We start from the raw sequence: 14,635 nt of genomic DNA on the forward strand, positions 1-14,635 counted from the left end.
CTTCTAGAGACTTCTAGAGACACGAGGCCTTCTAGAGACACGAGGCCTTCTAGAGACACGAGGCCTTCTAGAGACACGAGGCCTTCTAGAGACACGAGGCCTTCTAGAGACTTCTAGAGACACGAGCCCTTCTAGAGACACGAGCCCTTCTAGAGACACGAGCCCTTCTAGAGACTTCTAGAGACACGAGGCCTTCTAGAGACACGAGGCCTTAAAGAGACACGAGGCCTTCTAGAGACACGAGGCCTTAAAGAGACACGAGGCCTTCTAGAGACACGAGGCCTTCTAGAGACACGAGGCCTTCTAGAGACTTCTAGAGACACGAGGCCTTCTAGAGACACGAGGCCTTCTAGAGACACGAGGCCTTAAAGAGACACGAGGCCTTAAAGAGACACGAGGCCTTAAAGAGACACGAGGCCTTCTAGAGACACGAGGCCTTCTAGAGACAAGAGGCCTTCTAGAGACACGAGGCCTTCTAGAGACACGAGGCCTTCTAGAGACAAGAGGCCTTCTAGAGACACGAGGCCTTCTAGATACTTCTAGAGACACGAGGCGTTCTAGAGACACGAGGCCTTATAGAGAGACGAGGCCTTCTAGAGACACGAGGCCTTCTAGAGACACGAGGCCTTCTAGATACAAGACTTCTAGAGACTATAGTGTTCTGCTGTCTCCAAGGTGGTGTTGAGGTGTCATAGTGTTCTGCTGTTGCCAAGGTGTTGAGGTGGTTGTCATGGTGCTCTGCTGTCTCCAAGGTGTTGAGGTGTCATAGTGTTCTGTGTTGGCACGGTGATGAAGGTGTCATAGTGTTCTGCTGTCTCCAAGGTGGTGTTGAGGTGGTTGTCATGGTGCTCTGATATCTCCACAGGAGCTACCTGATCAATGCGTCATAGTGTTCTACCGTTTCCATGGTGATACAAATGTCATAGCGTTCTACTGTTGCCAAGGTGTTGAGGTGTCATAGTGCTCTGCTGTCTCCAAGGTGTTGAGGTGTCATAGTGCTCTGCTGTTGCCACGGTGTTGAGGTGGTTGTCATGGTGCTCTGCTGTCTCCCCAGGAGCTACCTGATCAAGGTGGTGTTGAGTGAGCATGACCTCTACCAGCGGGAGGGGCAGGAGGTGGTGGCCAACGTCTCGCGCTCCATCATCTACTATCGCTATAACTACCGCACATTCGATAACGACATCATGCTGCTGAAGGTACAGTGGACACATCACACTACACTACACTATACTATAATACACTACACTACACTACACTACACTACACTACACTAAACTATACTATAATACACTACACTACACTACCCAAGATGCACCAGTACACTACACTACACTACACTAAACTACATTAAACTATACTATAATACACTACACTACACTACCCAAGATGCACCAGTACACTACACTACACAACATTAAACTATACTATAATACACTACACTACACTACACTACGCTACACTACTCTACCCCAGAGTACACCAGTACACTACACTACATCACACTACACAACATTAAACTATTCTGCACTACACTATACTATACTATACTATACTATACTATACTATACTATACTATACTATACTATACTATACTATACTATACTACACTGTACTGTACTATACTACACAACACTACACTACACTACACTACACTACACTACACTACACTACACTACCCAAGATGCACCAGTACACTACTTTACATCACACTACACAACATTAAACTATTCTGCACTAGACTACAACACACTATACTATACTATACTATACTATACTATACTATACTATACTATACTATACTATACTATACTATACTACACAACACTACACTACACTACAATACACTACACTACACTACACTACCCAAGATGCACCAGTACACTACACTATTCTACTATTCTACACTACACAACCTTAAATTATACTATAATACACTACACTACATTACACCACATCACACTACATCACATTACACTACACTACACTACACTACACTACACTACACTACACTACACTACACTACACTACACTACACAACATTAAACTGTACTATAATACACCACACCACACCACACCACACCACACCACACAACATTAAAGGGCAATTCCTGCCAATTTCAATGTGCTGTTGTATTGCTCATGCTACCCTTGACTTGTCAGTACCCGGTGACGCTGCAGTTTTTGGCCCAGCCTTTTCCGAGAAATTAGCTATTCTAATGGGGGCATTTTTTGTTTACATTTCAAAAAAACATTTTTATTTATTCCCAAAAACATCCAAAAGGTTATGCCACATGAGCAGACAGCTAGCAAACAGCGATACCTTTTGGGAAAATATTTGGAGAAGGCCTATGCTCATTTTTTAAAAATGTAAACAAAAGTTGCCCCCATTAGAATAGCTCATATCTCGGAAAGGGCTGGGCCAAAAACTGCGGCGTCAGCGGGTACTGACATGTCAAGGGTAGCTTGAGCAATACAACAGCACGTTGAAATTGACAGGAGTTGCCCTTTAACCTATTCTACACTACACAACATCAAACTGTACTATACTACACTACACTACACTACACTACACTACACTACACTACACTACACTACACCACACTACACCACACCACACCACACTACACTACACTACATTACATTATATTACACTACACTACACTACACTACACTACACTACACTACACCACACCACACCACACCACACTACACCACACCACGCTACACTACACTACACTACACTACACTACCCAGCATGCACCACTACACTACACTACACTACACTACACTACACTACACTACACTACACTACACTACAATACACTACACTACACTACACTACACTATACTACACTACACTACACTACACTACACTACACTACACTACATTACACTACACTACACTACACTACATTACACTACACTACACTACACTACACTACACTACACTACACTACACCACACCACACCACACTACACTACACTATACTACACTACACTATCCAGCATGCACCACTACACTACACTACACTACACTACACTACACTACACGACACTACACTACACTTCACTACACTACACTACATTTCACTACACTACACTACACTACACTACTCTACACTACATTACACCACACCACACTACACTACGCTACATTTCGCAACATTTCGCTACGCTACGCCACGCCACGCTACGCCACACCACGCTACACTAATAGAGTAGCTTTACTGCGCTGGTCATGGCAGGGGAGCACTTCTAATCACACAATGAGGCAAAACCTTTCAGCACGACACCATGAGGGTTAGCATGACGGGTAGTGAAGATAGGGAAACTTATCAAATTCTGTGTGTGTGTGTGTGTGTGTGTGTGTGTGTGTGTGTGTATATGTGTGTGTGTGTGTGTGTGTGTGTGTGTGTGTGTGTGTGTGTGTGTGTGTGTGTGTGTGTGTGTGTGTGTGTGTGTGTGTGTGTGTGTTTGTGTATATATATGTGTTATATATATGTGTGTGTGTGTGTTTGTGTATATATATGTGTGTGTGTGTGTGTATATNTATATAATATATGTGTGTATGTGTGTGTGTGTGTGTGTGTGTGTGTGTGTGTGTGTGTGTGTGTGTGTGTGTGTGTGTGTGTGTGTGTATATATATGTGTGTGTGTGTGTGTATATATGTGTGTGTGTGTGTGTGTGTGTATATATGTGTGTGTGTGTATATATATGTGTTATATATATGTGTGTGTGTGTGTATCCCCTCCTCAGCTTGAGCGTCCGGTGCAGTTGAGCGCTAACATAGCGTTGGCCCCGCTGCCCTCGGATGACTCCGACCCCCTGGCGCACGGCGCGGCCTGCACGGTGAGTGGGTGGGGCGTGACGCGCGTGTACAGCTACTACCTGTCGCCCGTGCTGCGCGCCGTGGACGTCAACGTCATCGCAAAGTGCCAATACTACTACTACTGGAGGATCACCGACAACATGGTGTGCGCAGGCTCCTACTACGGGGGCAAGGACTCCTGTCAGGTGACTATACTACACTACACTACACTACCCAGCATGCACCACTACACTACACTACCCAGCATGCACCACTACACTACAGGCTCCTACTACGGGGGCAAGGACTCCTGTCAGGTGACTATACTACACTACACTACACTACACTATACGCTATACAACACTATACACTATACACACTACACTATACACTACACTATACAGTCCCTCCAGTTTTTCGTGATTCAGCGATCGCGTGGATTCATGCAAATTCAATGATATTCCGCATAATTTCACGATGCCGCGTAATTCCTGTAAAGCCGCATTTTTCCCGCAAATTTTCCCCTTTGTCCCCTTCAAGTTTATAGGCAGCTGGCATCCAGCATGTTGCATTGCTGCCACCTACTGTGGCTTGATATCTCAGGGCTATTTCACGACCACAACTCCAACTCCACGCGCTGAAAATGCAAAAGCTTGCGCTTCTCAGTCTAGAAAGATTAACCTCTCGGTAGCATTTTTTGCATTGACCAGCCTCATGGCTATTGGAAAAACTTTGAAGAAACTAAGCGCAAGCAACACTGCTTCCCGCAAAGCTTGCCTTTGAGGGCTATAAACAAGCTATGCGCCCGAACCTCACTGCTTGTTGTTCGCTGACTTGAATCGAAACATTTCTAAGGACATCAGGGCTATCTTTGATTCCTGGAATACCGCCTCAGCCAGCTGAAAGCAGAGTAGCAGTGTCCCATGTGTCAAATGGTAAGATAATTCCATTCTTGTTCCTTGAACGTTTTAAAACTCAGCCACATCCGTTCAAACGCAATCTTTAATGCAGCCTATCGTTACAGTGGTAGTTCGCTATTTTAGACATTAAGCCCTGTTTGTGTGACTTCTGGGGTGAAGTAGAGATGTTCTCATCACAATTTTGACATTTGGTGCTGAACGGAGCATTTGGGTATCCAAGACTGCAGCCCCCCCACCTTTACATTGACTCCAATAGAGCACTCAAGCACTCGATTATAAAATGGCATTTGGGATTTTGGAAAGTATGCAGACATAATTTCAGTCCTAAACAACTGAAACAATTTCAAAATGATCAACATTTGGTATAAAAGGCATATGTAGGCACATATGCCATATTTCTAAAATATGATGAAGCATTATCAAATGCCTTCAGTGGTACAAATTTAAAAAGGGATCAGAAATTCATCATTTGTTATGGGTAAATAGTTAAGTTCACTCTACTATGAGAGAGAGAGAGAGAGAGAGAGAGAGAGAGAGAGAGAGAGAGAGAGAGAGAGAGAGAGAGAGAGAGAGACTGTTACAGATTTTCTTGATTGCTTCCACACAAGTTCTGGTACTTCACACACAATTCTCGGAACATCTCACCCATTTCCCAACTCCCCTAACCAATTTCACTGAACACTAAACACAATTCCTTCTTGACACTCATATCAAACCACTACACACAATTATATGGATTACACACAATTTTCATGATGGAAATCCCTGGTTGTCGCATTGAACACACTGTCATTCAAAATACTAAAATCAACCGCCATACTATGTTCACTTCCTCATCACATGGGCAGACTCTCTTCATACCGGTTTACAATCTGAAATCATCACCCCATAAGGAAACACATTGCATGTGATATTGATGAAAACATGAGTGGATGCAGTGAGAAAACACATTTGTTTAGTTTTTGAACTCTGAGATATGTTATAGAGGAGATCACTTTCATGTGGTTACCCAATATTTTACAATAATTTAGTGGAATTTTTCAAATGTCAGAAAAAACATGCAAAATATACACACATCTGTGTACTCCAAGTCTAAAAATAATATTTCAGTATTTTACTACAGAAAAATTCCCTCTTTAGTAAGTAGAACACTGAAAAATATAAGTTTCTACTGTGTGTCAAGTTGAGTATTTACATTGTGAATATTACTGTTCAATGGTTCACATAAGAGTGTATTACAATGACTGCTTGTGTGTGTCATTTGAAAACGAAATGACCTTTTTAGAAGCGAGTACATTGTTTGGAGACAAGACGTGCATTTTTCAGATGTAGTGAAGAGTTTTGTGTGTAGAGGTTTGAGAATTCGAGAACTGATTCCGAAAATTGTGTGTAAGCAATCGAGAAAAACTGTAAGAGTGACTTCTTCTATGAAGGTTTTTGTTTTCAGCTCTCTGGGACAGTAGCACACCGAAGGCTTTCTATTGTGAGTTTGTCGTTTTTCCACAATTTGAGCAAGAAACAGCAAAAAATTAAGTGAATTCCATACATGTCAGCTACTAACATTTTCCTTACACGCGGCACGCGATGTAAACGCAGTTAGCGATGATGCATGTGGTTAGCGATTTGGACAAAGTTTCTCGCATCTCGCCGCGTCATAACGCATCGTTGCACACGTGTTCTGTTACTCACCCGGTGTTACATGTTCAAGAACCAACTTCAATACCCTCACGGTCACTTCCTAATGCTTTCCCCCATTCTTTGTTACCCTGGGACTAATTATCTAACCAATGCAGTAGGAGTAGCCTACTTTTGAAAGACAGTATTTTTCCGGTCACATTACACATCTCGCGATCGCAAATTACATTTTTGCCGTTTTCCCAAATAATCAATAGAAATGACAGTCGTCATAATTTTCAAGTCATCAGCCATTAGAGTACAATTAAAAAGTTTTTGAATGAACCTTCCAATGATAACTGTACTTTTTTAAAATAATAAAAAACTTAAAATGCCCAAAATGCTCTGTTCCAAATTATTGCGCAAAACAATTTTGTAGTGTTGTAATCCAAATTTCTTCATCATGTGTGTACGTGAGGCGAGTGTGTGTATGTGTGTGTGTGTGTGTGAGGCGAGTGTGGTGTGTGTGTGCCCTTGGAAGACTTATTGTTTTTCTTGATTGCTTCCACACAATTTTTGGTACTTCACACACAATTCTGGAAGCATCTCACCCATTTCGCAACTCCCCTAACCAATGTCACTGAACAATAAGCACAATTCCTTCTTTACACTCATATTTAAATTTTAAAACACACTCTTTTCAAAACACTACACACAATTCTCTGGATTAGACACAATTTTCATGAAAAAATCATGGTTTTCGGAAGGAGCACACTGTCATTCAAAATAATTAAATCAACTGCCATACTATGTTCACTTCCTCACATGTGCTTCATACTTGTTTAAAATCTGAAATCATCACCCCATAACGACACACATTGCATGTGATGTTGATTAAAACATGAGTGGATGCAGTGAGAATACACATTTGTTTAGTTTTTTTAATCTCCACATATGTAATACAAGAGATCACTTTCATGTGGTTGCCCAATATTTTAGAGTAAATTAGTGCAACTTTTTTTAATGTCAGAAAAATATGTAAAATATATTGTTTGCCACACATCTGTGTACTCTGAGTCTAAAAACAATATTTCAGTATTTTGCAACAGAAAGATGCCCTCTTCAGTAAGTGGAACACTGAACAAAATAAATGTCTACTGTGTGTAAAGCTGAGTATAGTGTTTTACCATGTGACCATTAGTGTTCAATGGTTCATATGAGTTTGAATGAAAATTATGCTTGTGTTTGTATTTTGAGAACAAAATTGCCTTTTTAGAAGAGATTGCATCATTTTGAGAAAATAAGTGCATTTTTCAGGGTTAGTGAAGTTTTGCCCATTGTGTGTGAGCTTTTGGAATTGGTTTGTAGAGTTTTGAGAATTCGAGACATGACTCAGAAAATTGTGTGCAAGCAATCGAGAACATCTGTAATAAAATTCAATGTGACCCCACCCCTGGGTTACAGTGACCTCATATCTGTATTATTTCCTCTAGGGTGACTCGACGTGTGTGTGATGTGTGTATTATTTATTTCCTGTAGGGTGATTCGGGCGGGCCGCTGATATGTGACGGCCGGTTCGAGGGCATCGTGTCGTGGGGCATCAGCTGTGCCAACCCCTACTTCCCCGGCGTCTACACTAAAGTCCGCAACTACGTACGCTGGATCAACTGGATCATCGCCAACAGCAACTAGAATACAGACATCGAGTACAGACATCAAGAACAGACTACAGACTACGTTGAGAACAGCAACTAGACTACAGACACAACTACAGACTACAGACACAACTACAGACTACAGACACACCTACAGCAACCAGACTACGTACGCTGGATCAACTGGTTCATCGCCAACAGCAACTAGACTACAGACATCGAGTACAGACATCAAGAACAGACACAACTACAGACTACAGACACAACTACAGACAACAGACACAACTATATTGAGAACAGCAACTAGACTACAGACACAACTACAGAGTTCAACAGACACACCTACAGACAGCTACAGACTACAGACACAACTACAGATAGCAATCGCAAACACAACTACAGGCACAACTACAGCAACTAGACTACAGACTACAGACACACCTACAGACACACCTACAGACAGCTACAGACTACAGACACACCTACAGACACACCTACAGCAACCAGACTACAGACACATATCTACAGATAGCAATCGCAAACACAACTACAGAGTTCAACAGACACAACTGCATTGATTACAGACACTACTACAGACTACAGACATCAACAACAGCAGCGGTTACAGACACTACTACCGACTACAGACATCAACAACAGCAGCGGTTACAGACACTACTACCGACTACAGACATCAACAACAGCAGCGGTTACAGACACTACTACCGACTACAGACATCAGCAGCGGTTCACAACTTTTTCAGCGAGGACAACCTTTTGGACTAAACAATATATTTTTTTTGTCTTACCGCACCCTGATGAACTCCCCATAAGTCATGAAGAAAATCGCACCCCAATGAACTCAAATTTAAGCCATTTTTCACTGGATGTGTGTGTTTTTTGATTGGGTTAGTCTTAGCCTAGCAATGGATTTCTAGCAATATTAGCGGCCAATCTATTAATTGAAATTCTAGCCATTTTTGCTAAGTTTTCCATTAATAGCTTGTTGTTAATATTGAAGACACAGGGCAGCAAATACTCAAGCTGTGGAGTGTGGAGTGTGGAGTGTGGAGTGTGGAGTGTGGAGTGTGGAGTGTGGAGTGTGGAGTGTGGAGTGTGGAGTGTGGAGTGTGGAGTGTGGAGTGTGGAGTGTGGAGTGTGGAGTGTGGAGTGTGGAGTGTGGAGTGTGGAGTGTGTATTTCTCATTTTTATGCAATTGCCCTTTTGTCCACGACCCCCTTCAGTGACTTTATGATCCCCGAGGGGGTCCCCGCCCCCAGTTTGGGAACCACTGGGTTACAGCAACTACAGACACACACACAGATAGAGACACACAACAGACACAGATAGAGACACACAACAGACACAGATAGAGACACACAACACACACAGATAGAGACACACAACAGACAGAGATAGAGACACACAACACACACAGATAGAGACACACAACAGACACAGACACAGATAGAGACACACAACAGACACAGACACAGATAGAGACACTCAACAGACACAGACACAGATAGAGACACACAACAGACACAGACACAGATAGAGACACACAACAGACACACACACAGATAGAGACACACAACAGACACAGATAGAGACACACAACAGACACAGACACACACACAGATAGAGACACACAACAGACACAGATAGAGACACACAACAGACACAGACACACACACACAGATAGAGACACACACACACAACAGACACACACACAGCCCAAGTAGCCACAAGGTACAGACGCAGCATGTCCCTTGGCTCTATTGTAAAAAAATGCCCCTGTTGGAGGGGTCTCTTCAGGTAGCCATTAGTAGTCTTTTCTCCAATTGAAACCCATTGTATGACGTGGCTATTGAACTACAAAAATGCTCTCTTCGGGTAGTAGACTTACCCTTGCAAACAGCACAAAGAGTCAGGTCAATACATTGGCCAACATAACCTGAGTGTGTGTGAGAGTTTGTGTGTGTGTGTGTGTGTGTGTGTGTGTGTGTGTGTGTGTGTGTGTGTGTGTGTGTGTGTGTGTGTGTGTGTGTGTGTGTGTGTGTGTGTGTGTGTGTGTGTGTGTGTGTGTGTGTGTGTGTGAGAGAGAGAGAGAGAGAGAGAGAGAGAGAGAGAGAGGGGTGTGTGTGTGTGTGTGTGTGTGTGTGTGTGTGTGTGTGTGTGTGTGTGTGTGTGTGTGTGTGTGTGTGTGTGTGTGTGTGTGTGTGTGTGTGTGTGTGTGTGTGTGTTTAAGAGTTCCTTCACTCACAAGGGGTTAAGGTGACCTCAGCACAGCAGCTTCATGATGTCACATCCTGCCTGGGCGGACACAACCAGGAAGTGACGCTGGCACAGAACACAACGCAGTGCAACCTCCCACAGCCTGCTCATCAATGATTCTCATTGGCTAATTCATGTGAATGGGGGTTCCAGAATGTGAGGTGTAGGGGTCTTTGCATATGCCGTAACCTCAAGGGTTACCCAATCAAGTATAGCGCTTCAGAAGCATGGAGGGGAGAGGCACGATTTAATTGGGTGTTAAGAGAGCGTGCCATGATTTGATTGGGTGTTGAGCTTTGTGGAAAAAAACATGTACTGTACCTTTAAAGATGTCTTCATTCTCTTGGTGAGGAAGGACATGTACACTGCACAGCAATAAAGAGTGAACCCCTTTTGAAAAGTAACGCATTGCAAAATATGTCAATAAACACACAAGCTGTCTCCAAAATTGTGCATTAGAGCAATTTTAATGCAACATCTGAGAAGTTAACCACAGAAAAGTAAAGTTCATTATATAACTGAAATGATGTTTGTTTTTCATTTTTGTGAACTTATGGTGGTGCACTTTACATAATGCCAGAGCATGGACAAGTCATGACAACAAGCACGTGCGACCTTGAGTCTGAATAAACACGACCTTGAACGGTAAACAGAGCAAGCCCCCTATAAACACCATAAACCACACGCCCCCAAGCTCTCACGGCCACCTTATACACAAACAAAGATATAGGACATTGACATGAGAGCAACACACACACACACACACACACACACACACACACACACACACACATACACACACACACACACACACACACACACACACACACACACACACACACACACACACACACACACACACACACACACACACACACACACACACACACACACACAAACACGTCCTGACCTTCAAGTTGGGCATCCATGAAGACTCGGTGACTTCAAGTGACCCTGTGGGCCCCTTTATTATTATGCCCCAAAACACACACACACACACACACACACACACACACACACACACACACACACACACACACACACACACACACACACACACACACACACACACACACACACACACACACACACACACACGCACACACACACACAAACGGCTTTGATGTCAAGTTCAAACAGATTTGCGACGGAGGATTGTGTAATGATGAGGATTGTGTAATGATTGCCTGTTGACTATTGACTGGCGGAAAGCAGCCAAACTGACTGACCCGAACATTTGTCTATGTTACACCTTTTTTTAATTTTAAGTCTTTCTGCCTTCTTTTGTGGATTCGCCCTGTCCCGCGAATCAGTTTGTGGTCACTAGGGCGTCTAGATTTCTAGGCTAGCACTGCCCTACAATCTTAGAATGCAGTAACTCTGAAAACGGCAAACTGAGAAAAAAGGCTTCAAAGTTTTCCATATGGCGCGACAACTGTGTTGTCGGTAAATTGGTGGTGACACTTCCTGGTAATGCTTGTTTAGGATAGAAATTTAATGCACACAAAAAACCCCCAAAAAAACAACATTTATGTGTCTTTTTGCCACAAAAAACAGAGTTACTGCGTTCTTGGCTGGTATTACTGCCACAAAATGGAGTTACTGCAGGAGTTACTGCGTTCTTAGCTTGTATTACTGTCTACTCCCAAACCAGTCCCATTGGAACGTGCAGCAGTAACTCGCCGACTTACTGCGTTTTTGTTTAACCTTTTTTAGGTCATTTTTGCACTTTCAAAATGAGTTTTCTCCAAAACGGGACGGTGTTGGACCACCATTTTTGGACACAAGACAAATGAGGTAGTTTAGAACCGATTTCCGATATAAATTTTTTTTCGACCATTTTGAGTTACTGCGTTCTAGTATTGCACGGCAGAGCGATGGTGAAGAATCTTGAAAGGAAATCCTGATTCCGCTTCGTGATCCACGTCACCACGAAAATGTAATCACTTGTTCCATTGGTCATTTTCAACAACTCATAGACAAACAAACAGACAGACAAACCTATGCGACCAAAAACACAACTTTCTTGGCAGTGGGAATTATTATTCTTTCACATTGCGAATCAATAGCCAGCGAGGAACATGAACCCTCACTATTTACTCTTCAGTAGAACCACTTCAATACGCTCTAGAACCACTTCAATACGCTCTAGAACCACTTCAATACGCTCTAGAACCACTTCAATATGTAACACATTTGGAGACGTCACATGACCTACGTTCGAAGTTGCAGCTGACTGGGGCGACTAACAATAAGACACACACAGGCGAATAACATTAAGAAGCCTATAGGTGTGCTAACATCACACACACACACACACACACACACACACACACACACACACACACACACACACACACACACACACACACACACACACACACACACACACACACACACACACACACACACACACACACACACACACACACACACACTCCCACGCACACACACACACACACACACACGCACAAACACATGCCCCCCCCCCACACCCACACACACACAGCAGAGGTGAATAACAGCTATGTCTCGAGGGCCAGAGGTGGGGAACCTGTGTCACACACAGGCGAATAACATTAAGAAGCCTATAGGTGTGCTAACATCACACACACACACACACACACACACACACACACACACACACACACACACACACACACACACACACACCCCCACGCCCACACACACACACACACACACACACACACCCCCACACACACACACACACACACACACACACACACACACACACACACACAAACACACGCACCCCCCCCCCCACACACACACACACACAGCAGAGGTGAATAACAGCTATGTCTCGAGGGCCAGAGGTGGGGAACCTGTGTCTCGAGGACCAGCGGTGGGAAACCTATGTCTCGAGGACCAGCGGTGGGGAACCTATGTCTCGAGGGCCAGGGGTGGGAAACCTATGTCTCGAGGACCAGCGGTGGGAAACCTATGTCTCGAGGACCAGCGGTGGGGAACCTATGTCTCGAGGACCAGCGGTGGGGAGCCTATGTCTCGAGGGCTAGGAGTGGGGTTATGTCTCGAGGGCCAGGGGTGGGGAACCTGTGTCTCGAGGGCCAGGGGTGGGAAACCTATGTCTCGAGGACCAGCGGTGGGGAACCTATGTCTCGAGGGCCAGGGGTGGGGAACCTATGTCTCGAGGGCCAGGGGTGGGGAACCTATGTCTCGAGGACCAGGGGTGGGTAACCTATGTCTCGAGGGCCAGGGGTGGGGAGCCTATGTCTCGAGGGCCAGGGGTGGGGAACCTATGTCTCCAGGACCAGGGGTGGGGAGCCTATGTCTCGAGGGCCAGGGGTGGGGAACCTATGTCTCGAGGGCCAGGGGTGGGGAACCTATGTCTCGAGGGCCAGGGGTGGGGAACCTATGTCTCGAGGGCCAGGGGTGGGGAACCTATGTCTCGAGGGCCAGGGGTGGGGAGCCTATGTCTCGAGGGCCAGGGGTGGGGAGCCTATGTCTCGAGAGCCGTTTACTTGAGGCCAACAACAGCAGCGGTTACAGACACTACAGACTACAGACATCAACAACAGCAGCGGTTACAGACACTACTACAGACTACAGACATCAACAACAGCAGCGGTTACAGACACTACTACAGACTACAGACATCAACAACAGCAGCGGTTACAGACACTACTACAGACTACAGACATCAACAACAGCAGCGGTTACAGACACTACTACCGACTACAGACATCAGCAGCGGTTCACAACCTTTTGGACTAAACAATATATTTTTTTTGTCTTACCGCACCCTGATGAACTCCCCATAAGTCATGAAGAAAATCGCACCCCAATGAACTCAAATTTAAGCCATTTTTCACTGGATGTGTGTGTTTTTTGATTGGGTTAGTCTTAGCCGGGCAATGGATTTCTAGCAATATTAGCGGCCAATCTATTAATTGAAATTCTGCCCATTTTTGCTCAGTTTTCCATGAATAGCTTGTTGTTAATATTGAAGACACAGGGCAGCAAATACTCAAGCTGTAGAGTGTGGAGTGTGGAGTGTGGAGTGTGGAGTGTGGAGTGTGGAGTGTGGAGTGTGGAGTGTGGAGTGTGGAGTGTGGAGTGTGGAGTGTGTATTTCTCATTTTTATGCAATTGCCCTTTTGTCCACGACCCCCTTCAGTGACTTTATGATCCCCGAGGGGTCCCCACCCCCAGTTTGGGAACCACTGGGTTACAGCAACTACAGACACACACACAGATAGAGACACACAACACACACAGATACAGATAGAGACACACAACAGACACAAACACAGATAGACACTCAACAGACACAGACACAGATAGAGACACTCAACAGACACAGATAGAGACACACAACAG

General features: G+C 44.3%; 1 protein-coding gene across 1 annotated transcript; it reads left to right on the forward strand.

The window, feature by feature from the left end:
• The first annotated feature begins 1,031 nt into the window (after window positions 1-1,031).
• LOC134443867 (anionic trypsin-2-like) lies at window positions 1,032-8,060 on the forward strand. Its single transcript, XM_063193400.1, has 3 exons — window positions 1,032-1,196; window positions 3,757-4,014; window positions 7,882-8,060. The coding sequence occupies exons 1-3, from the start codon at window positions 1,032-1,034 to the stop codon at window positions 8,032-8,034; spliced, it is 576 nt and encodes a 191-aa protein (XP_063049470.1). The 3' UTR covers window positions 8,035-8,060.
• The last annotated feature ends 6,575 nt before the right edge of the window (window positions 8,061-14,635 follow it).

This window comes from Engraulis encrasicolus, unplaced genomic scaffold (assembly GCF_034702125.1).
Source record: "Engraulis encrasicolus isolate BLACKSEA-1 unplaced genomic scaffold, IST_EnEncr_1.0 scaffold_37_np1212, whole genome shotgun sequence".
Taxonomy (NCBI): Eukaryota; Metazoa; Chordata; class Actinopteri; order Clupeiformes; family Engraulidae; genus Engraulis; species Engraulis encrasicolus.